The 22,998-nt window shown below is 42.1% G+C and overlaps 1 protein-coding gene and 1 long non-coding RNA gene across 10 annotated transcripts in view; one reads left to right on the top strand and one right to left on the bottom strand.

Moving 5' to 3' along the window:
- Positions 1-22,998, top strand: part of RERE (arginine-glutamic acid dipeptide repeats) — a 381,891-nt gene that overhangs the window by 261,117 nt on the left and 97,776 nt on the right. For all 9 annotated transcript variants that reach the window (XM_090023240.1, XM_090023239.1, XM_090023236.1 and 6 more), the window contains one exon: positions 14,701-14,799. In XM_090023240.1, coding sequence (XP_089879366.1) covers positions 14,701-14,799 — 99 coding nt within the window. The remainder of the gene's footprint in view (positions 1-14,700; positions 14,800-22,998) is intronic.
- On the bottom strand, positions 3,196-10,940 carry LOC149854577 (uncharacterized). The gene is made up of 4 exons (XR_016438782.1): positions 10,623-10,940; positions 7,502-7,698; positions 3,725-3,896; positions 3,196-3,318 (listed from the first exon to the last, which is right to left on the bottom strand). It is a non-coding gene; the product is annotated as an uncharacterized LOC149854577 (long non-coding RNA).

The following is a 22,998-nucleotide window of genomic DNA, read 5'->3' as shown; positions in this document are numbered from 1 at the left end:
GTGGGGCACTTACCAAGGAGCAGGGCTACCCCTGTGGCCCTTGACATCTCACCAGAACTAGTTAAATGGCCCTCCAGCTGAAATAATTGCCCAGCCCTGCTCTATACGAATGCTGTGCATGTCATCTTTTAGAATGAGCAGTGGATGACTGTATAGAGGCCATATTTCAGTTTTTTGATTAAAGATGCAGTTTGAGTGACAGCTGGATACTATCAGGTGCGATTATTTTCAGGAAAAAAAATCATTTAATTAAAAGCAGACTTGTAAGTAGCTGGGGACTCTCTATAAGGCTCATTTCAGTTGCAGCAGGTTGCACTTCATCCAAATGTATGGTGTCCTGGCAAAGGCTGCTTTTCATGCACCAAATGAAAGGCTTTATCACTCACCACTGTCAGTAGGACTTCTGCCCCAATTCCACTCGCTGTATGATTGTACCCTACATTATAAGATTCTGCTGCTGGTGCCTCAGCTGTACCGAATCACATATTCTTGATGCGATGCCCTATTCTGTCCTGTTCCAACACCCGCCCGCTTATAAGGAAGCCTGATATCCATTTTAAGTAACTTTTGAGCAGCTTATGCTGAACTAAGTTGCTTTTTTGTTTAGAAATTATGGTATGTAGCCCAGAAGATTAATGGAAAAAAATTGATATGCTATGATTTCTTATTATGGAAATCCAATAAACTTCAGAGCAGCACTTCATATAAATCAGTCTTGACAAGCTCCTTTGCTAGTGTTTTATTTATGTAATAACAGGGTGCTGTTGCACATGGAATGATTTATTGTTAATTATAGCAGATAGAAGTGAAGATGAGGGAAGATGCCATGCAGCGTATATTTTCTAGTATAACAACTCCTTCCAATGATTATTTACTTAATAGCATGGGTAAATTTCAGCTTTCATTCCCTGGTTTTGCTCTCAGGTTTTCATGCTGCATTTTTAATATTGCTCACAGCAAATCAAGAGCAGTAGAAGTTTTCATTTGGAGCTCATTGACCTCCTAATGTGTTTTGGCTGTCTCACTGGGGGGGTGGGGAACTGTGCCTTTTGAGTTTTATTAACCATGCTTCTATATTAAATGCTGAGAATCTCCTTGCTAATGCTGTAGAATGAGTTGTAGAGTGAGTGAGAGTTGAAACTAGCTGACTTAAAAACCACTTGTTCCTTAAAGGCTTAAGGTTTTATAATTTTTAAAGGTATTTCTTGCTACATTAGTGTCAGGTCACATTATTAATTTGTAAAGTGCAGTGAGAACATTGATGTTCACAAGAAGTTCTTGTTCTCTAATCTGGCATCCAACTAAAATACCTCAAGTCTTTTTGTCAGTGAAATGGGAGGTAAAGAAATATTTTAGATTTCTTGTAACAATATTTCTGTCTTACCTTGTGCTTTGGAAAAACCCTTTGCTGAAGGACAAGAACTTCAGTACTAAGTGAAATAAAATGTCCTAATTTCTGTTTTATTTATTAACAAGACCTTTGACCCCTCTCAAGTCAGCAGGGCTGACTGAATGACGTATTCACGGAGGCAGGATAGTCAAAGAGTAGTAGGACTGGAAGAGGACCTCCAGAGGTCATCTAGTCCAACCCCCTGCCCAAGGCAGGATCATTGCTATCCAAAACATCCCGTAGAACCGTAATCTAAACTCTACATAAGACTACCCTAAACCCTGATGCAACGTAGACCTAACACCCTACGTCTGCTGCAGTTCCACAATATAACAGGGGAACCGCAGCAGCTAATGTCCTACTTCTATAAAATGTTGTTAGTATATGCACAAGAGGCCCTGGGTAGAGAGCCATGCCCCACACTGCAGAGGAAGGCACGCCCTCCCCTCCCCCCCACAGTCCATACCAATCTGACCATGGGGTAAAATTATATCTTGGCCCCAAATACGGCAGTCGGTCTGACTGAGTGGAGGGGCAAGACCTTCTAGCCAGAAACCTAGAAGAATCAGCACACCCCAGTTGAAGTCCCCAGCCTTGGCTGTAGCCAACACCCATTAAGGTTAATTTGTTAATATTGCAAATAATGGTACTTTTCATTTTAACATCCCTTTTTGGCCAAAACTTTGTGAAAACTAGGAGATATCTGTCTTCCAATTTGACAAAGAGGAATCTTTACATACAAGAGTTAGGATTTGAAACAAGTCCTCATTTGAAACTGATCCATGTCTGTTGCAAGCTTATGTCAAAATTTATAGTTCTTCACTTAGAAAATAATCTCCTGCCATTTGTCTTTCTTAACTAGGTCAGTTTAATTAGCTGTCTTAACACTCTTATAGTGTGCATTATTAGTCAACTCACAACTTAGCAGACCACTCCCGCAGCACATTAAATATGAAAAAGCCATTTGAATGTGTGGATTGGGATTTGCTGCTTCCTGCAAAAGGAAGAGAGAAAAACATTGTTAGAGGAGTATTATAAGATAGCCACATTGAATTAATATACTTAAGATTTAATGATTTTCCTTGCAGTCCTAAATGCATGCATACAGTCAGAGATGGCTAAATATTTGTTACCTACCATTTCTGAGATGGCAGCATTTCAGCGTCAAGATATCTTGATCCATCTGTAGCATCAGATGGGACCACAGAGGGCAGTAGTCCTAGCTTTCAAGTGAAAATTTGAAGATGGGCAAACTTGCCATCCAGTTTGATCTTTTTACAGACCTTCAGCATGTAGGGTAAGCAAGTAAATTAGTCATTTATATTTGACCTTTTATGACGTCTCCTCATTTCTTTTACATCTCTACCAATGCCAAGTTCAGTACTTAATTTTGCCAAACTTTCCCTAAAATTAGGGAACTTGATACGTGAACAACGCCTGTCTTTCTGAAACTGCAAAGTTATTTGGAGGGATGCTTATAGTAGAACTGTCCTTCTTATCTTGACTTTGTTCTTGCTGCTGGTAAGGCAGTGAAAAAGATGTGCCAAAATGCACAAATTTGGACTGTCGCTGTTTTGTTGGGTCAGCTCAAGGTGGGGTTCTTTATTTTTTTCTTACGCATGCTGCTGTGAAGCGCCTTTAAAAGGTATGTTCTATTAAAATTCTTGTCAGTGTCAAAGGCAGAATTGACAGTGAGTGTGCCTTTATTAGCTCACAAATCAGCAAACATAAAAGAACAGATTAGCAAGATCACCAGAAAACATACAGCCATCATCTTAATAAGAAGGAAGATCTGAAATTATCCTGCAGCATTGGGAAGACGCATCTCAACTGCATATGGATTCATTTTGTACATACGTATTACAAATCCGAAAGAGTATTTGCTTCCAAACATAATAGGATGAGCCCTCTTCTTAATACCTGGAACCCTGTAAATCATTTCCGTAATTAAAATTCATAAGCGGTAACGACACATTTTACAGCCCTGTCTACATATTGTGTGTCCATGTAATTTACTCCAGTTTAATTTATACTAATGCACTAGGCGTCCTTTCTCATCTTTTTTTTCTCTGTGTGTTTGTTCAAGATGGATTTTTTTTTACATCATAAATAGAAGGAAATGTTTTTCATTTGAGCCTTTGTGCAATTGGTAGTGGGGGAGCAGTGTAAAAACTTAGTGTTTGTGGGGGTTATTTTTATTTTGCATTAGTGGAGAAGCAGTACATTAAAAATAGAGAGTAACACGGCTCTATTCTCATCTTATCTGTCTGCAAAACACATGGACCGAAATAGTCTCATGCATTTCTGTCAAGTTGGTAGCCCCCAAAATGTTACCTGTAATGCACGTGCCAGTGGTTTGTTGAGGTCTGGTAGGTCATGTAACAAGCTCCTCATCCCTTATTTTCAGCATCTTAATAACAAACGAAGCTACAGCTATCTTGCATGCTTTGCTGATATTGCCCTCTGTGTACGTAATTGCGGTCATTGCCCCAGGAGTGCTGGCAGCCTGTGAATGGGAGAGGAAGAGGTCTAAATGATCGTTGGAAGGCAGGCAAGCCACAAGACAATCTCTGAATTGCAGTGTGATCCATACTCTGAATCCCTGTGTTAAGTAAATTCAACCTCTGCCATTTTGCCAGGTGGATCCATGAGAAGCACTTCCTATGCTCTCAAGAACGCTTCAGTGATGTGATGAGTGTTCTTGACTCCTATTAACGGTGCCAGCAGTGGAGAGTACTTAGCACCTTGCAGGATTGAGGCATGCTGCTGAACCTAAGGCATATAACAAAATACAAGCTGGAGATTCGTATTCTCTCCTATCTTCTCTCTCCTTTTTTTTCTTCTCAATTGTGTGCCAGCTTGCTTTAGATTTCAGAAGTCCAACATTGTACTTCTTGGTCTCTTTTTCAGATGGCATAATAAGGGAAAAGATCTGGGCCTCCGTGGCTATCCATCTTCCGGAGCTTGTTTTGTGACGGAGCCTTGCCTCTGTCTGAGCTCGGAAGCCAAGAATTCTTGTTGCTGTTGTAGCTTTTATTTTTCTTGCAGGCTAGCAAAATCCCAGTTGCATCCCAGAAATCTTTCTCTGAAGAGAACTCCTATTTGATGCTCTCAGATGGCAGAGGACTTGGGGTTTTTTTTTTCTGGTTTGTTTTTCTTGATGCTTATTTTGTATGTGAAAGTTCAAATCCTGCAGTCCTAGATTTGGTGCAACTCCCATTGATTTGAAGTAGGGGCTGGCTCAAGTTAAAACGTCAGGATCTGCCCTTTAAAATCCCACCTTTTTAAAGTTTGATGGCATACAAATGAGTGAGACCTCATTTCCTCCACCCCTTTACCATTTCCAGTAGGAAAATAGTATTGTGGCTGTGCATATAATTCCTCAGCAGTTTTTGCTGACTGTCTCTTTCATAATGCTGTGAATTGGCAGAGCCGAGCAGTAGTATTTTTGCATCGCTTGCCTTAGTGTCGGGTGCCTTTTTAAGTAGTATCCTGACATTTGCCTACCAACTAGACCACCCATGGCATGTGCTCTAATAGCTAGTCCATTTACCTCTCCATTTGCTTCATTAGTGGCTGCATGAAGGGCAGGGTTTCTGCCAAGTTCACTGTCTTCAAAGAAGCACGAGCTGCTGCTGTCTGCGAGATTTGCCTAAGGAAGGAACGTGGAAGCCGCTGGGGTCTCAGTACTACTGTGGCACATAGTGCCTGAAGCTTTGCCCTCCATTGGGAAGTATTGCATAGCTTTTTGTGAGAGGTTATATTTTCACAAGACGTTGTGGAGATAATAGTTTTGGCACCCAAGGTTTGGATACATGAAAGCAGGCCGGCCAGATTTTTAAAATGTTGGTACGTGAGAATATGTTGCAAATGCATTGTCTGAACTTGCGAAACCCCACAGCATCATCCAGGAAGGAGCCTGTAAATGCTGCTGCATTGATTTCAGAAAGAAAAATGCCTAAGCAAGAAGCTTTAAAAAAAAAAAAACAAAAAAACCCAGAAATTTTCCTCTCTGCTCTGTGGTAGAAAGCTGGTGTCCCAGATCTGCCAATCTCGGGGGGAAAATCTCTGCATGGCGAATGCTGCACACGAATATAGTGCCGCAAAGCAGTAAGAGAGCATTGGGGGTGAGTTGCTGAAAAGATTCTCCACACAATGATCACCGATTGGTTTCAAATTAGGAGAAAAGTCTCTTGTCTCTTGTGGATTCTGTATTCATCCAAAAATGAAAAATTGGATTTGTCATTTCCTTTTTCTCCTCTCCTCCTCCCACTGACCCAAATGACCATTCAGAGCTTCCCAGGGTACTTTTCTCAGGAAATCCAGGGCAGGAAGGGCTTAAGTTAGATTAGTAACACTTGCATTTTTGTTCCCTCCTTGTTTTCAGTAGGATGCCAGTAGAAGGGCAGCTCGAGGCTTCTGCCGTGTCTCTGGTCCCAGTTCAGGATGCGTTCTCACAAGAGGGGTCACGTTTTCGGAAGACGGGATTGTTCACAGGGGAGCACAGCATGTTCACAAACTGCTTCCCCCTCTACCCCCCGTCCCCCCCGCCCCCCAGTTTTGAAATACTGTTTGTCTTCTTAGATGATTACATCCTTCTTCCCTGCACAGCCTGCAGCAGGGGGAGAATATGGGGATTCCCCGTGTGTTGATAAACTCGGATGCCGTAGTGCTCTTTAGCTGTAGGACAGCAATGAAGATGGGTGGCAGTCAGATACGTAACATGGCAGAACAAAGGAAGGATGTTTAAAATGACAGACTGCGCTGTCCTGAAGAGTGACCCCCCCCCCCTTGGGGGGGCGGCAGTTGTCATTTTGACATGCCTGTTGTTATTGTGGAGGGTTGTTAAGAGCCAGCTGTTCCTTGTTTATCCTACTAGATGAGCAACATATCTGTACTTACTACCAATCCCTCCGTGCATCAGGAAACGATCACATACTAATAATATGGGCTGGTTTCTTTTTATTAATAGGACTGTTCTGCATTTTCATAACACAGTATTACACAGCAACATGTCATTCTGAGTGACAAACGTGACAGTGTAATATCAGCTTAGGGAAATTCAGTTAGAAGTAAGATGTCACCCAGACAAATTACTGCCTGTTTTAACTTGCCCTTAGACCAGATTTTCTTGCTCATTAACTACAGAGAAGGTTGAAAGCATAAGAAAACTATTTAAATATATGTTAGCAATAGCATGCGTTGTTATTGCTGGTTTTCCTTCTGGATGAGTCTTCATTAGCTGGATGAGTTATTCTCATGGTTCAGGTGTGGTAGTGTAACTCTCCAGGAGCTATCATTGTTTGCCTGCACGTGTTGCTGCAAACACTTCGGCTGCTTTTGGTGCACAGGATCGTTCTACCACTTCAAAGTTTCTCTCCTTCTACATGTTTCTCTTGGGGAAAACCATCTGTGTTTTGTTTCTTTGTAAGAGAACTCAGTATTTAGGGACAAATAGGAAAGCTGTTGATGAGTAGATTAAAAGGACAGAGTCATCTTGCAGCTATGGTTTGCTTGAAATTATTTAACAAGTATATCTCTCCATACATATAGACTTATCTCTGTCTGTCTGTCCCTCAAATACCTAGAGGTTTTTTTTAAGGCAATATTTAAACTTGTGTTGCAAGATCTTTCCGTAACAAACTCTTCAGTTGACCTGATGGCACAATTTACTAAGCTTGTCAAATGAGCAAACAAACCCCCTCCCACTCCTCACCCCCCAGAAAAGCACCTTTGCAGAGGCAGTGCCCCCGGCTGGTGTCGGCCCCCGGCAGTTATGCATTATTTAGTAGTAGTAATGTTTAGAATTGCACTTGTGTTTCACAAATTGATTTCCCAGTTCTTGTGTTTAGAAAGTGTGTATAACGAAAGCATCTGTTTTGTCATCTGTATCATTAGCATTTAGATCAGCATGATGATCAGAGCAATACAGATGCCTAAAATAAAACAGAAATGGGGGTGCCGTGGAAGTTGCTTTTTTGCCAAAGAGTAGGAGAGGAAGATTGTATTTCCAATCTGTTGCAAGTCCTGTGAGCCATAGATATTTAAGAGACTAGAACTAGTTTTATTTTTCTTATAGTGAAGTACTTGTGCAGCGATGTTTCTGCTCACCTGTTGAACCTTTCCGTCAGCCTTGAGCTCCATTGGCAGGTCAGGAAGTTACCATCAGGCAGTTATAAATTGGGGCTTGTCAGCTACAAGGAGGTCTGTTGGGTAAGCAGGTTTCTCAGGTGCCGTCTTCCTGCATTGGGTGGCTTGGCTTCTGAATTGGTTTGAGATGCTGTTGGGCTCGGGCACCAGAGGGAGCCCTGTGGAATGACATTGATGTCCACATTACAGAAAGAAGTTTGCCTGTTCTTCAGACCAAGCAATGCCCTGCATGTTTGCAGCAGGTGGGGAAGACTTCAGATTTTGAGAAGGGGAAAATAGCCCTGGATGTGTTATTTTTGGGACCAGTCCTTAATTCAGTGCTAAACATGCTGGGTGAAAGCACACCTGTTGGTGCCTGGGAGGATGAGCACTGGAAATAAAACTGAAAAACTTATTTGAAAACTTCAAATAAGTATGTTGCAGTGTAAAGCATTGTATGTATGACAGAGAAAAGTCCCGGTGTCTCATAGCGGATTCTTTGGCGATTTGTACCCTGCTTTTCTAGCGTTTCTCCCATTATGCCTCTTAAAGTTGTCTGGCAGTCATGTGACTGGAGGGAGCAGGTTGAATTAAGATCTCTATTAGATTAGAAAGCAAGAGGATGCACTGGCAGAGTCTGCTGCTCTGGCAGCAGGAATGCATTTGTCTTTCCACCCCTGACTTCTTTCTGATCTTCTCCTAGCCCCGCTCTCTCCATTTATTGCTCATTGCTGCACTGAACACTTGGGAGTCCTGTAGGAGCAGTCCAGCGCCTTGAGCAATGTGCTTTGTAGTGAGAGGGGCAAACTCAGCCAAATTTTGCTCTTCTCCAATGTCCACAACCTACTCAAGACTTGAACAGCCTGGCATTCCCCATCCCTCCTCCCTGAATTCTGGTGCTTTTAGCGGACCTTTCGGTGAAAGGATCTGGGTTTGTGCACTTTCATGTAAATAACATGTAAGATCTGATTCGTGCTGCATCCTCCCTTCAGCCAAAGAGAAAAACTTAACTATGCTGATAGAGAGAGCTGGTAGTAAAATGAGGAGTCTGTATAGACCCTCTTCAGTGTGCTACAAAACAAAGCTCTCTTCCTCATGAGCCTGTCAAAAGATGGAGGGCAAGAAAATGACCCTTGAAGATGGGAATACTTGGCATCACATTTTGCATTTTCAGCTTGGTTCATTTAATATTAATCCAAACCTAAAACAGGACAGCAAAGTAGTGATGGCATTTATTTAACATTAGGGCACAAGGGTGAGCCTTCACATTACAGATGTGAAAACTGAGGCGAAGGATTGAAATGAAGCAACCGAGACCACCAACTTCATCAGAAGATGAGCCAGAGCTTGAAATCAAGAACCCTTGGAGCTTCCATTATTAGCCTTTATTCGCCAGACAGCTCAGCCTCCTTACAGAGATGGATGTAGCCACTGCTGTCTGAATAATCACTATGACTTTTATTTGGCTTTTCTGGGTACATTTCAAATTAGTTCAGCAATGCTTTATCACAGAATAGTAGCAATTTTTCCCGAGAGCAACAGGCTCTGAAATCTAACGGTGTACTTAATGGACTCCAATTATTTAATATTGTAGTATGAATGCAGCCTAACTCCAGATAGGCTTTTCGACGGGGATCATAATGACTGTAATTGCAAAAGGATGCCTTGCTGAAGTAGGAGCTGCCAGATGCAATGCCATTCTGATCTAAAAAGGTCACAGTAAAAGGGACATTTAAATTAAGTTATAAATTACAATTGAAGAACAATATTTTGATGTGCGAGACCGGAGATGTCAGAGTGGTGAGATGTAATTCATGGGTTCATTACAGAACAGAGGTGCCTGACAGCTGAGCCATGCCAAAAGGAAAATTTATTTGCAACATCACGCAGACAGAAAATGGCAGCTCAGCTGAGAAGCTGGAGTAGAAACTTGAAACCTTGTGGTAATGTGCAGAGTTTATGCTAATCAGTCTTGCCTGAGATCCAGAGATGTTTAATGATTGTTGTAATATAAATGAGGCATTCAGACATGTGCACATGCAGAATTTTCCTTTAATTTAAAATTCTGTGCTTTGTTATAAAAATAAATAAATAAATAAACGTCTACATTATGAAGTGTAAGTATATTTTGTTAATTCCCTAGTTAAGTATTGTGTGTATGCGTAAGATTGCTGAGGGTTCGGAAATTATTTAGACAACAGGATTAGCACTCAAAACAATGATTCCATACATGACAGCCTTTTGGGGGATAGTAATTTAGTGTTTATAGCAATACCTTGAAAAGTTCAGCTAGGAGTTAATTAAACTGTAGGCAGTCATCATTAGCTATTATTTATATGTTCAAGTAGCTTGCCAATAAAGTGCTTATATATATTAAATTACTGAGAGTAATAAGCAGAGAATGATCCATCAGCCAGATTGAAAGTAGTGGATTGAACTCTGGCAATTATACAAAAACATTTTTTTTTTCTTTCTGCTGCATTCTGCTTCTACCAGTACTAATCAGGGCATTTTCTATATAGAGAGTTAGTTTTCTGGAGGGTGTTTAAAAAAAACTCATTGCTGGGGGTGGGGTGTGGGGGGGGGGTGTTTTCCCTTGCCTGGTTGGTTTCTGATCAATTTGCATGCTGCTTCTCCTTTTCCACCACTCTTTAATAAGTAAAGAGCACCAGCAGAAGGGCTTGGAGCAGAGTTCATTTGGATCCTTTCAGTTGGTGCTTTGGGACTCTTACGTTGGTCTGCTAACCTTTCTGCGCTTTTGGAACTGTAACAGCTGCCTGTTAGTTCAGTCCATTTTTCTGTTCTAGTCTGATTCTTCTTTCAATGATTTGAGCTGTTCTTCGGTAAAGAGAAAGGAGAGAAGGCAAGAAAATATGCTGGATTTCTTCAGGCAAAATATAGATTCTTTCTGAGTCACCAAGAGCTTTGGGCAAAGCATAATGTTGAAGAGGGAAGGCAGGGTGGGGGGGACCCTGTCACTTAATCACTATAAATTTTTTGAAGGGAAGAGGCATGCTTCGTTTTATAGCACGTGCGCGCACACATCATGCAGGCTGATGTGCCATAGCAGCAAATAACGGGTCCTTCTTATTTTCAGACCTACCTATTCCCGTGGCTGGAGTGCAGACGAGAAGGAAAATCAGTGTGTGCCCAGTAGAAAAGGCAAAATGTTGTTTTCAGGCTTCTAAGTGGGAATAGTCTGCTTTGGGAGGCTGACAAAAGTGCTAAGAGCAGTTTCAAGTCAGCAGTGCTATTTGAGTATTGGTATTTAAGCACAGCAGGTCTGGCTTTCTCATCATATCATTTGACCTGTAGCTTAGGAAAGATGGACTTGGATCATTGTTGCACTTGCAGAGAAGCACAGCCATTGACGTTGACATTGATGTAGGCAGTTGAGGCAGATTTATAAGCCAGTGCTGTGTTGTACATGGGAAATTTTATCAGTGGAGATGCATTTTAAAGCAGTGGTTTCTCCTAAGTAATCACACAGGTAATGCATCTCCCTGACTTAAAACAGTGTGAGGTGGTATTGATGGCTGTAGCATGTTAATGCATCTCTTATAGCAGTAGCTTTCAGAGATCAAGCAGCTGTTGGAGGCTGACGCACTGTTTTCTGCAGTTATTCAGTGAAGGCATGTGCATTGTCTTCATTGTAATTGTCAGGAAGAGCATCTTTCTTTAATAATCTTGCAGTAGATAGCTGAAAATTAGCCACGTGAACATTCATCTTAGAATGCCATTTTTGTGCTCGTGAGATGTTGGCCACGGGCTCTCTTGGTTGCCTACCATCCTTCTACTTACTGTAACTTAAATTGGTGGCAGTGCTTCCAGCATGCAGCCAGGTAAGAAAATGTGTCCTGATATCAAGCTAAAACTCATTTTAGCAAACAGACACAGGTCTCTGCTGGAAGTGATTTTTTTTTTTTTTTTTTTTTTTTTTTTTTTTTTTTTAGAGGATGTTTCAAACTGTTTGTAACAAACCTTGCTCAGCTGTAGAAAGAGAGCTCGGCAGGAAAAGGAACAGGGAATACATTTTTCTCAAGATAAGTTTAAAAAATGTACCCTTTAATTTTGAAGCTTGGGAGGTCATATCAGCTGATGGCTTCAGAGGAACAGTAATGATTCATGCCAGCTTTCATCTATAATTTGTGAATTGCTTCTTTAGAGCAACTGATTAAATGTGAATGAGAGGTTCATGGCCTGGCTTTGAATGGCCTGATAGGCAGAGATGCTTTAGCACTCATTGACATTAGTGCACACTGCTACTTCTCAACATTTCTGGACCTTGTGCCGTTTATTTTAGGTGTTGAGATGTGGTGAGCACTAGTTCATCATTAATGTGGCCTTCCTGTCTTGCTCATTTAAAATTTAAGTTGAACAGCTGGCAAAATAACTCAGCCAAGATACTGTGATCTTTAATTGGCTATGGTTCAGATATTTGTCCTTTACGAATACAAGCTCGTTTTTAGTTTTAGGCTCAGCTCGGGCCACGGTTGGATTGATGTTCTAGACTGTCACCGCTTGTTCCATGGGCTATGTGACAGGACAACAGAGAGGCTAATAAAGCAGATGGGAAGGTTGCTCATGCTGCTGGGTTGTGTGCAAAATCCACCTTTTCTTCAAGTGTCCTAGCATGAACTTACCTAATAGATCATCATGGCTCTCATGAAACTCTTACAGTCTATTCTGTGCAATCTGGCATCCTTTTATGGCATAGGGTTTTTTATTTAAAGAACAAACTTGGTGTTTAAAAGAGCAGTACACACACAGATGCTCCCGCTATTTAAAACCGGTGAAGGCCAAGCTGACTTGACAAAAGCTAGGAAATCAAAGTGAAGACTGACGCTTTGTGCCCAAAACTCACAGCTGTGCTTTCTTTTCACAGCTGCATGAGCCATGTATTGAGTGTCAACCTTTGCTTTCAGTTTCTCAGCTTTTGTCGACTTTTGCCACAACCTTCACAGGTTTTAAACATCCTGCTTTGTCAATTGAAGATGCATCAAAGGTTCTGGAGCCGGCTGGCTTTGTTATATCAGGGATGTCTGTTCAATTGAAATCTAGATACGACATTGTTCCAAGTCAGTGAAGAATACGTGTACGGACGGTTTATTTAGCTGCAAATGCCAGCTTAGTAATAGGACCATTTGAGTTCATTCCTTCCATAGCTTTGTTATCAGCACAGTAACCTCAGTCTCAATGCTCAAGAGCTTTCATAAAGAGCTAATTGATTGTGGGAGCTATCCAGATCTGGTCTCTGGTAGATGGTATGTATGCTCAGTTTTGTTACCTATTTTCCCCCCCTGCCACTCCTCGTCTTCTGCCTGCCCTTGTTTTTTTTTGCCATGTGGTTCTTCATCAGAAATCGCTTTTAGAAGGCTTGGGGAGGTTCTTGTCTGTGTTTTTGTGCAGGCCCTGTCATGTGCCACGTGCTGTGCAAACACAGAACAAAAAGTTAGTCCCTACCCCAGATGGCTTGCAATCCAAGTATGGGACAAGAGATAACAGACAGCAGTGTACAAGGAAACAGTGAGAGCGTAGTGGTCAGCAGTGGACCGAGCGCACCAACCCTGTACCCGCTGTTGAGTTTAAATGTTTGTTATTTGGATTAGATGAGAGATTTATGAACAGCTGAGGTGAATGGCAGTCAAAGGCTATAGCGTATCATGCCACTGAGTTTGGGGCTTCTTTTTTTTTTTTCCCCCCTTAAGCAGATCTCTGCTTCAGAATCAGTGGGACACCATGACGGAAGAAAACTAATGCGCGGTTTGGTTACGGTAGTGGTGCCAAGTTAGTTTCTGTCTGATGCTGTGTGTTGTGCATGAGGGTCCCAGCCTGGATCAGGGCGCATTCAAGAAAAGAAGTTTTTTCATAGGCAGTTTTGAAGAGTTCAGGGTTTACAACAACTCCTAGAAATGTCATCTGTATGGAGGTTGTGGACACTGTTGGGGCGGCAGTATAGTGGGGTTGGGAACACAGCCGGACAAATGTCATTGCATTGCGGAGGAAGAGGCAGAGGCCTTGGGAAAGATCTGTGTTTTAGAAGATGGTGGGTGTGAGGAGCTCATAGGGCCTCTTCAGCCCCAACCCCCTCCCCGCTATGTGTTACATGAACTGGCAAACTCTTTTGTGCCAGTAGCTTTGGTGAGCCCATTGCTGGTAATCCAACTCCTTAGGCAGCAAAGCTAACACTTGTGTTGTCTGCGAAGTTTCCGCACCAGTCATTTCTCTCTCTTCTGGGTGTGTGCATGGAGAATTGGTTTGTGATCATCCCTGCAATACTGCCTTTCCCTTTTTAGTACATTCTTTCGAAGGCGCGGAGCAGCAGACTGATTAGCTGTCGTGTTCCTAAAATCCCACTGTACTTGAAGGTAGCATGCTATAGATTTTTATCATTTCCATGTTCTCTGTCTAGAGCTAAGAATCAGGGGTCTGTCCCTTGAAATCTTTGTTGAAAGAAGGCCTGTCTCAGCCCGGGTATTTGTTCTCCATTACATCCCTTGATCTCGCTTTAGTTTTCACCAGCAACCTTGGCCAGCCCTCAGCGCATTTGTTGGTGGTGGAAGGTAGCCACGCCACACAGAAGGGTGGTGTGTTGTTGAGAGAGTACCATAAGCCGTTTCTGTGCACCTCCTGCAAGAGGTTTTCTTTCCCCTCTCCCTCCTTATGTGGTGCTCCAGGAACTTGTTGTTCTTTGCTGTGCAATGAAAATGAACGCAGTCTTCTGGAGGAGTAAGCTTCGTGCTCTGTCCCCGAAGCACACATGACCTCCAAAATGCTGGTTCCAGTTGATTAGATAAATATGAGACCAATATTGCTGCATAAGATGCCACTCCCTTTGAAGACTGTTGGGTTTGGTGCCTCTTTTTTCCGTGGAATTTCTTGCGTTAGAAATATTAGAAAATGCTAAAGGGAAAATTTACGATCTGTTATGGTTTCGACAGTCTTCTGGGAGAGACTGGAGAAAACAGAGAGCAAGTTGACTTGTTTTAATGTTCTCCCTCCCACTAAATAAAACTGAGATTACCCTTCAGGTTCTGCAAATTTCACTTATTTATTTTTACTGTTGATACAGTAAGTGCAATAAGTCCCATTCTCTCCTTCCTACTCCCTTTTCCTTGGTATTGATTCACCTCCAGCTCTGTTTATTGACATAATTTTGTTTTTCTGCTTTTATTATTTAGCTACATGAAAGTAACTACGATGCCGGAAAAGCCCTGCAGCGCTTGGTGAAGAAGCCTGTGCCCAAACTGATCGAGAAGTGTTGGACTGAAGACGAAGTGGTGAGGAGTGATTTATTCCCTTCTGCCATGCGGAAGGATTGCTTATTTCTTCCTCAGCTCAGAGGTCTTCTTTAAGGCAGCTGCAAGGAGCCTATTCCACGGGGCGAAGCTTTCCCTTCATTTCTAAGTGAGCTGACCCTTAATCGATAGACAGTAGACACGGCCCAGTTAGTCCAAGGAAAAATATCTTTCCACTGTGGAGATGGGGAGATTACTCTTGCTTCCAGGGGACATCCCGTGACAGATCCAGCAGCACTAGAGGTCTCAGGCTTTCCAGTTCACATCCTGCCCAGTATTGCTTTTGGGCTGGCCTGGCACTTTATTTAGCAGTTGCAGTCAGAGGGGACATATGCTGGGACCAGAGCATACGACATGGTTTGTGTTGGTTTTTCCTACTTCTCTCAGGAACCTGAGGGAACAGAAGGAAGGATCGCAGTCTTCAGTTCATGCTGCTCGATGCACAGTCAATAGTCAGTGTTTCTCCTAGGTGCGGTTTATATAAGGATTGTGACCTCCTGCTGAAAAATAGGGACCAGCACAGCTATTGCTGGCTGGATCTTCAGGGTGACATGAACCAAACGGGGATCCTCTGAAAAGTGGTGTTGTCTGGCTACGTGCATCACATCTAACTTGTCAGGAGATTTCCTGGTCCAAAATGGTACTGAATACAGCGTGTGTATTTTATATGCAATTTCCAGAGTCAGGTAAGGCTGGGAAGAGTTGGTATGAGCAGGTAGACCCAAAGCAGGACAGAATCCCTGAATGAGCTGAATGCAGGCGTTTCAAAACCTCACAGCCATGAAGATCATTGAGGAATCTGGGCCCAGTCACCTTCATTTGTAATACTCGGTTTTGTACTTAATAGTTGTTTTTTGTGGTTGTTGTAAAACCCTATAATTGAAATGGGAATGGCAGTTCAAAGTTTGTGGGGTTTTTTGGTTTTTAATTTGCCTACACTCTACACAGAATGGAGAAATGTTCATTGTATCCCTTATTTAATGAACAGCCTTTGCAGGGGAACGCTTGTATTCCAACAGTGTTTGATTTCCAGGCACTGCCGCATTGCAACTGTTTGCTCTTTGCAAAACTTAGTAGCAGTATGCTACTGCAAGAGATACTTCACTGTAAACAGGATGAAACTGTCTCATCTATTTTAATCCTCAAAGATGAAAGAAGGGCTAAGAGTAAAGGGTGCAAGTAAGTTAAAGTAGATCAGTGCCACAGAGTTGTTTTGCCCTTTAAACCACAGTGACGTTAGTGTCACCGCTGAGGAAATACATATTTTTAAACAGTGACTTATAATTGGATAGTGTCCCTTTAACAAACTATGCATAGTCATGTTTGGTTTGATGAGAAAAGGGTAAATGCTATGTTTCCTAGCTAAGCAATTAAACACCAGTGCACGTTAAGGCAGGAAGCTCAGACGGTTGCCATTTTATAATTATTAAATGTATTTATCTACAAACAGTGGACAACATTTGCAGTTTGTACCATGTGCAGTCTGTAAAGTGTACATCTTCCAACATGTCACGGTAGTCTTTCCAGATAAATATCTTCCGGTGAGAAATTCAGTGTTTTCATGGGTTTTCTTTTGTTGCTTTTTTTTTTAACCAAACATGTAAATGGAGGAAAAATTCCTAGCGAGAGAAGCAGATGTGAACCAAAGAACATTTGTTTGTGGGAGAACTTCTACACTAGTTAATTTTCTAGATGGAATTAAAGCGTGTTAAGAAATAATCTTGTGGTGGGTGGAACATAGTCTTGTTAATCAAGTTACTAATTAAGCTGGCACCAGAGTCATAAAATAGAACTGATTAATAACGGGTGAAATTTTCCTAGTCTCTTAACATTTTTGAATTATTCAGAAAATGGCTGGAGAGAGATTTTAAAGCTCTAGATGCTCTGAAAATCTTGCGAGAAGTTTATTCTAGCAAATTATGTGCCTGCTGCTCTCTCCATATATGAACATTTTTACAAGAGAGAGAGGTAGGTTAGGGGTAGGCCAGAAAACCCCCATATTAAAAGCAGCCTTGTTCTGAAATCAAACAAAAGACCTTTGTGGTGAAGGAAATGCCTGAAGCCATGAGGTGAAAGAGGATCTATGGGCTTTCGGGGGAGGGATGGTAGTGGAGAACAAGGAGCAAACGCCTAGGAACACAAGTCCTTAATAACACCTCGGATGATCTTGTCATAAGCGGGGCATTTTGTTTAAAGCAGGAACCATTCATACAAATACTGCTGAAGTTCTGCTCTTTTTTGTGCATTTGTACTGCGAATGTTTTATCCCCGCTCTCCCTCCACACATGCTTTTCTTAAAAGGGTTAGCTGTGTGGTGCCAATCCCTACTTTCCTATTCAGAAAATGCTGTCCCCTTTTCCTGTCCCCTGTCTTTACCAACAGGCTGGAGTGGGGCTCTAAGTGTCGTCATCGTTGCAGCTCAGGGTTTTGATCAACAGTCAGTGTTAAATGATGGAGAGTGGAGCCTTACAAATAAGAAAAAAAGCAAGGTTTATTGAAAAATGAAACATTACTCCCAAACAGTGAACAGTATGAGTACAGAATAATGATCATTAACTCTATAAATCATTGTCAGTCTCGGCTCATTTTATCGTATTTGCTTCTTGTTCTATTCCATCCAAGTTTCCAGAAATGTTTGGCAGCCATCCAAGTACGGCAGAGCCGGAGATCAGCCTGTTCTCTTATTTATAGGGAGCAGAGCTCCACCCTCGCAACCTCAGAGCCCTCTTCTCTCGGATTGACATCTTGCAGAAAGTTCCAGGTTAAAGCACCCGGCGCTGGGGCATTTCTTCCAAGGGAAAGGAAGTCCTGCGCTAGCATTTGCAGGGCTCCTACCGTACATCGTATGTCGGGGCCAGAGCTGCTTCAGAAATCTCCCACAAAACTTTTTTTTTTTTTCCTCCCTCCCCCCACCAGAAAATGCCAGTGCATTGGAAGCAAAACTTTTTACAGAAACAGATTTTGACAACAACTTTTTCAGGAAGGTTTCTCACATCCAGGGTAGGAGACAGGTGGGGAGGAAAGGTGATCCACCCGGGACAGCCAGCCATTGCCCAGTAGTTGAAGGTGCTCACTGCGGTGTGGCCAGAGTGAGGGGTATATCCTGTCTCCACAGCGCCAAGTGGGAGATTTGGTGTTGTCTTTGACCAAATGAATATTTACTGGCACAAAGTGGAACCTCCCTGAGAGACGTTAGCTAGATGCCCAGTAGATAAGTGGGTGACCACCTGTCATCAGATCCATGTTCCCACATTCCTGGCAGATGGCTTAACCATGGGGTTATCAGCTGCTCTGCAAAGTATTTTTGGCAAGGTCGCGTTTGTGTTCCAGTGCAGGAGAAAAACAAATTTGGGGAACTGCAGCATTTTTCGTGACGCCGCACGCTTGCCTTTTCAGCCAGCGCCAGTCAAACTCTTCAAGGCGACTCAGCAGTGAGCCTCCCGGATTGGTCATGGGGAAGCAAAGCAAACCAGAAGAGTATAATAAAGGGGTTTGAATGGACTCTCTCTAAAGCTACATCCTACAGTCTCTTTCTTCCCTAAGGCAGAACACCCACAAACTGGCGGGAGAATAGTTTGAGTCAGAGCTGCAGGATGCGAGAGCATCCATTTCTTTTCCAGGGGTTGACTTACACAATTGCTCTTGTCAATGTGGCCGTTCCCGAGTATGTGCAGCCTGGCCTCCCATAGCACGCAGTGCTATTCATGATGTCAGCAGTGCTGTCTGAATAGCTCACATTTGTTTGTTAGTTAACTTCTGGCTCGCTTGTGGACTGTTCCTTGTCCAAAGATTAAGGCCTCCTCGTTAATTAAAACAACTTTCTGCAGTCAGTGACTGAATTATCCAGTAAGAGCTGCCTGCAGCAATCAGAGTTGATTAAAATAAAGGATGGAAGTTATGTTGTTTTTGCTATAAATGATGCGGTTATAGAGGTTTAGATCAAATTAAATGGAGGATAAAATTGACCAGTGATTGAATTAAGTGGAGGGCTCTGTAAATATGAAGATGAAGGTTTTCTCATCTCCCTGATGTTTGTCAAACTGTGGCTATTTTTAAATCTCTCTCCTTCCAATATGTAAATTCGTGAGCATGCTGTGAAAACCACAGTCTGCCTTATAAAAGTGGCTGAAGAAACTACTTTACTGTTGCATCAGTATGAAGCCTCAGCAGCAGCTGCTTCCTGTTTATACGGGTTACTGTTACACCTGGCAACATAAATCTCCAGCAGTGACTTGGGTGGGGAGGGGTCAGTGGCACTTGTAGCCCTCGTGAATCTGCTCCTACTGATGAATTGTCAAATCCTTGTCATGCCGAGCTGCACATCAGCACCTTCTCAATAAGCATTTAAAAAGACCTGTCATTTCACCGGGTAATGCAACAGAGTCTCACTAGAACGTCACCTGGTGGGTCTTGGTTTGGATGGAAAGCTGTGGCTTTCCAACCAGGCCTTTTCTTGCATCTGGGGAAGGTCAGGGAGCTCACAGCGGACGTCCGTGTCCTTCATTTTGACGTAACAGCTGGCTGTGCCCTCCTACAAGCTCCATAACACCGAATGTCATGCCGGACACGTGCCACGTGCTGCTTAGTGTTACAGCAAGGTTGCACAGTAGGTGGAAAAGGGGAGCTGCGACTAGATCCACTAGAGCTGTTCTAGATATGCGCTGCACATGATATCTGCTGTGAAAATGGGGGTGTAAAGCAGCCAGATGTCTTACTTCCACTCTCTTAAGCCATTTAATCCTGAATCACTCCAAGACCGGTATTTTTGAGTGTATCCTATCAGATCAAAACAGCAGATGTCAGGTTTAATCATTAAAAAAAATATATATGTGTGTGTGTATGTATGTGTGTGTGTGTGTGTGTTTGTATATATAAAAAAATATATATATAGAATAGGGAAACATTCTTAAGCCAGATTATAGTGCTAAACTGAGCTCCTTTTGTAACCTAGTGCACACAGTTAGGGTGAGTGCAAAGGCCCCTCTGAACAGTCAGTGGGATTGGGATCTCTGCCTCCCTTTTCTTCTTCCCCTTGGTTCCTTTGTGGAAAATCTCAGCCTTTGAAGGTAAGTTTTACGACCCAGAAAATAGGGAGCCAAAATACAGTGGCTCCAAGTGGGACTTACAATCATAAGTGTTAAAACAACGCTGACTTTGCAGGGGACTGACAAGAATGGGGCAAGAGCCTTGGGCTCAAACGTTTTCAGTTGAAAAGGAAGAGTAGTCTTTGGGGAGCAGGGTTGGTTAATTTTGCAGGTGCGATTCCTCCTGTGTGAACCAGCCCCACGGTGGTTGTTTCAAAAGCCCTGGTAGGATGTGGTCGAAACTTCCCACAAGAAGTGTGATGGGATTCCTACCATCTTGGGTGAAAATCTGCTGAGAACATTTTCTAGGATTTCAGTGCCATTTGGTCTCAACTTCAGCCCATGTCTGATCAGAGCAGGAATTCCACTTTGCGTACTTCCAGTTTGTACAGGAAATGTATCAGAGAGGTACAGCCCACAAAGGCTACGTTCATTCCAGCTTCGTTTATTTAGCAAAATGGCTTTTTTTTTCTTTTGTCAAGCATGTCTTGTTTATAGAGGTGAGCAAGGAAAATAGTAAATGGCTGGCTGTTCTTTGTGTCACCAGTTTTAGCAGATTTGCACTTAAATTCTTACCCTTTATTTGGAATGCACTGTTCTCCTTTATAGCCACAGTCACTGAAAATCGATAGGGCTTACAAAAGAGCGAAATACAAATCAGAACGAAAAGAACCTCTAGTTTATTAGGTTTTTAATTAAACATGATGAACACATTTTAAATAACACAAAGGCCCCAGGCTGAGCTGCATCTAATCGAAACAGATTAAGTCACCCGTCCACACTCGGATAGTTATTAATTCTGTTTATTTATGCATGCTAGCTGAAGGCAGAGTTCACTGCTGCTGTGTTGCAGTTTATTGCACAGGGATGCTTGTGCTGCATGGCACTGGGCTCTTAATTAGCATTCAGATGTTGGTTATGAAGAACACTGGTGAGGCTAATTGAATTCTCAATTTCAGATTCAGAGCTGGGGTTTTCCTTGCAAAGTTAAGAGAAACTGAGATGAATTGCAGTTTTGCCCTCCATTGAGCATTGCACCCTTTGCTTCCCCACCTCCCTCCTGCCCATGCTGAATTGTAAGGAGGGAAAATGCCAGGTGTTGCTTAAGGTGAAGGTTTGTTCCTCGGCTTGCTTTTCCATGCAGTGCTGCTGATGACACGCTGACTTGCTTGATAACTGTAGCTTTTATCATGAAATATGCTGCCCTTTAAATATTTTACACAGCTTTATTTTACACAGCTTTTGATGTAGCCTAGTAGAGGTAAACAACCTAGATTCAAATAACCTCTTAAATTTATATCCCAGGATAGTTAAGCCTTGCTGGCGATAAACTTTAATTGGCCGTGTATGCAGATTTCCAAGTTCATAAATTTAAAATGTCCACACCTGCTGTCAGTTTTTTAAAGCTCATTTGTCATAAATACAAGTGAAAGCCCTTCTTCCAAAAAAGAGACGACATGGCAAACTAATTTCCCGACACATTTGTGAATATTTGTAATCCAGTGAACCGTCGTGGCTGGTCAAGAAATTACTTACACAAAGACACACACACATTTATTTGCTTGGCTGCCTTGCCTGAAATCATCTACAAATGTCTCTCATCTGCCCTTTTTGGAATATCTGCTCAAGAAAACATTGTTTTCATTGCTTGCTCCTTTGAAGCCAGACATCTCAGATATGCTAGAAGACAGAGCTGCTTACTAGGGCAAAAATACCATGAATTTTATTTACTGTTCATGTGGCAGCCATAGACAAGGTAATTCACAGAAAATCAAAGTACAGTCCCTGCAAAAGCAGGGTGGAGGTACAAAAAAACACAACCCCCCCCCCCAACAACCAACCCCCCCCCTCCCAAAAAAAAAAAACCCAACCCTACACAACCCCCCCAAACCAAACATGGGATCTTTGTAAATGACGCTGGCATTGCAAGTCTGTGTTTGAGTGATCAAGTGGACTTAAAATGTTAAGATAAGTCAAGTCACTGTTTGGTTTTAATTTTGAATCTGCAGAAAAGTAAACATCACAGCTTCATAATGGAATGAGAGTTCCTCCTATCTGCACGCTTTCTGGGCTTCAGATTTGAATCCTGCTGTCTAAATACTGCCACTTTGCAAATGTTATTTTAATCAGCAGTCTTTGGAAATGCATTGAAAACTGAACCCTGAAACACTAGCTGCCTTTGGTCAGGAATATCAAAATGCAAGCAAATGTAGGACCACAGTCATTTTAAGACATTGAGTCATTAAGACTAAATAAGGATTGGGGGGCCGTGAAAACAGCCCAGGATAGTTCATTCTAAGGATAGACAACGTAAAACCTCATCCATTACAGTATTTTAAGTAGCTGATAGAAGACAAAAATCTCTTTTCCCCCCACAAAAAATAGCTACTGTCTGAATGTAGTTAGAGATGATCAATGGGGTTTCATTCTTCTGTAGGTGATAAATACACAGAAACTCTGTAAGTTCAAAAACAGTATATGTCCAGAACTGAGGTGGGCTCAGCCCAGTCTAAAGACAGGCTTTATACAAGAGGCATAAATCTTTTGGGTTATGATTAACTTGCATCAGCCTTTGATCCAAGCCCTTGTTTAAAGAGATCAATATTGCGCATACAGCACAGAGTTTATTGTCAAGTCCTTTCGGAAATGAGACAGTGAATTAAAAATCAATTATACGTGCAGAAAAGTTTGTGTAGGGCAATCAATTTTGTCCTTTAGTTTGCAGAAAGATTCCAGTGTTTAACCAGCTGTAAAGAGGAATGAATTTTAAAAGCCTCCAGCAAATGAGATGGTACAAATGGGAAGAGGAGAAAAAAATTCAAAAAAAAAAGAAAAAATAATTTCAGCATTTCATGTTCAGCAAAGACTGCCTTCAGGGATAAATCTATAAATCCTGCCAGTGACCTTGGCTTCAAAATGGGTGACTTTTCTGCTTTTGCTAATCTTGATCTTTCTACAGCTGCCAGATAAGTTAGACTTGCCTTAACAATATTGTTATTTTATATATATATATATATATATATATATATAGTTTGCTTTGTTTAACCACCATATGTTTCTTGATTCATCGTCTCTTGGCCTCATGTGGAATATTTTT

The sequence above is a fragment of the Crocodylus siamensis genome, chromosome 12, assembly GCF_052110815.1.
Source record: "Crocodylus siamensis isolate JL-2025a chromosome 12, ASM5211081v1, whole genome shotgun sequence".
In the NCBI taxonomy this organism is placed as follows: domain Eukaryota; kingdom Metazoa; phylum Chordata; order Crocodylia; family Crocodylidae; genus Crocodylus; species Crocodylus siamensis.
Note: the sequence above shows the minus strand (reverse complement) of the source record. Positions and strands in the feature narration are given on the sequence as shown.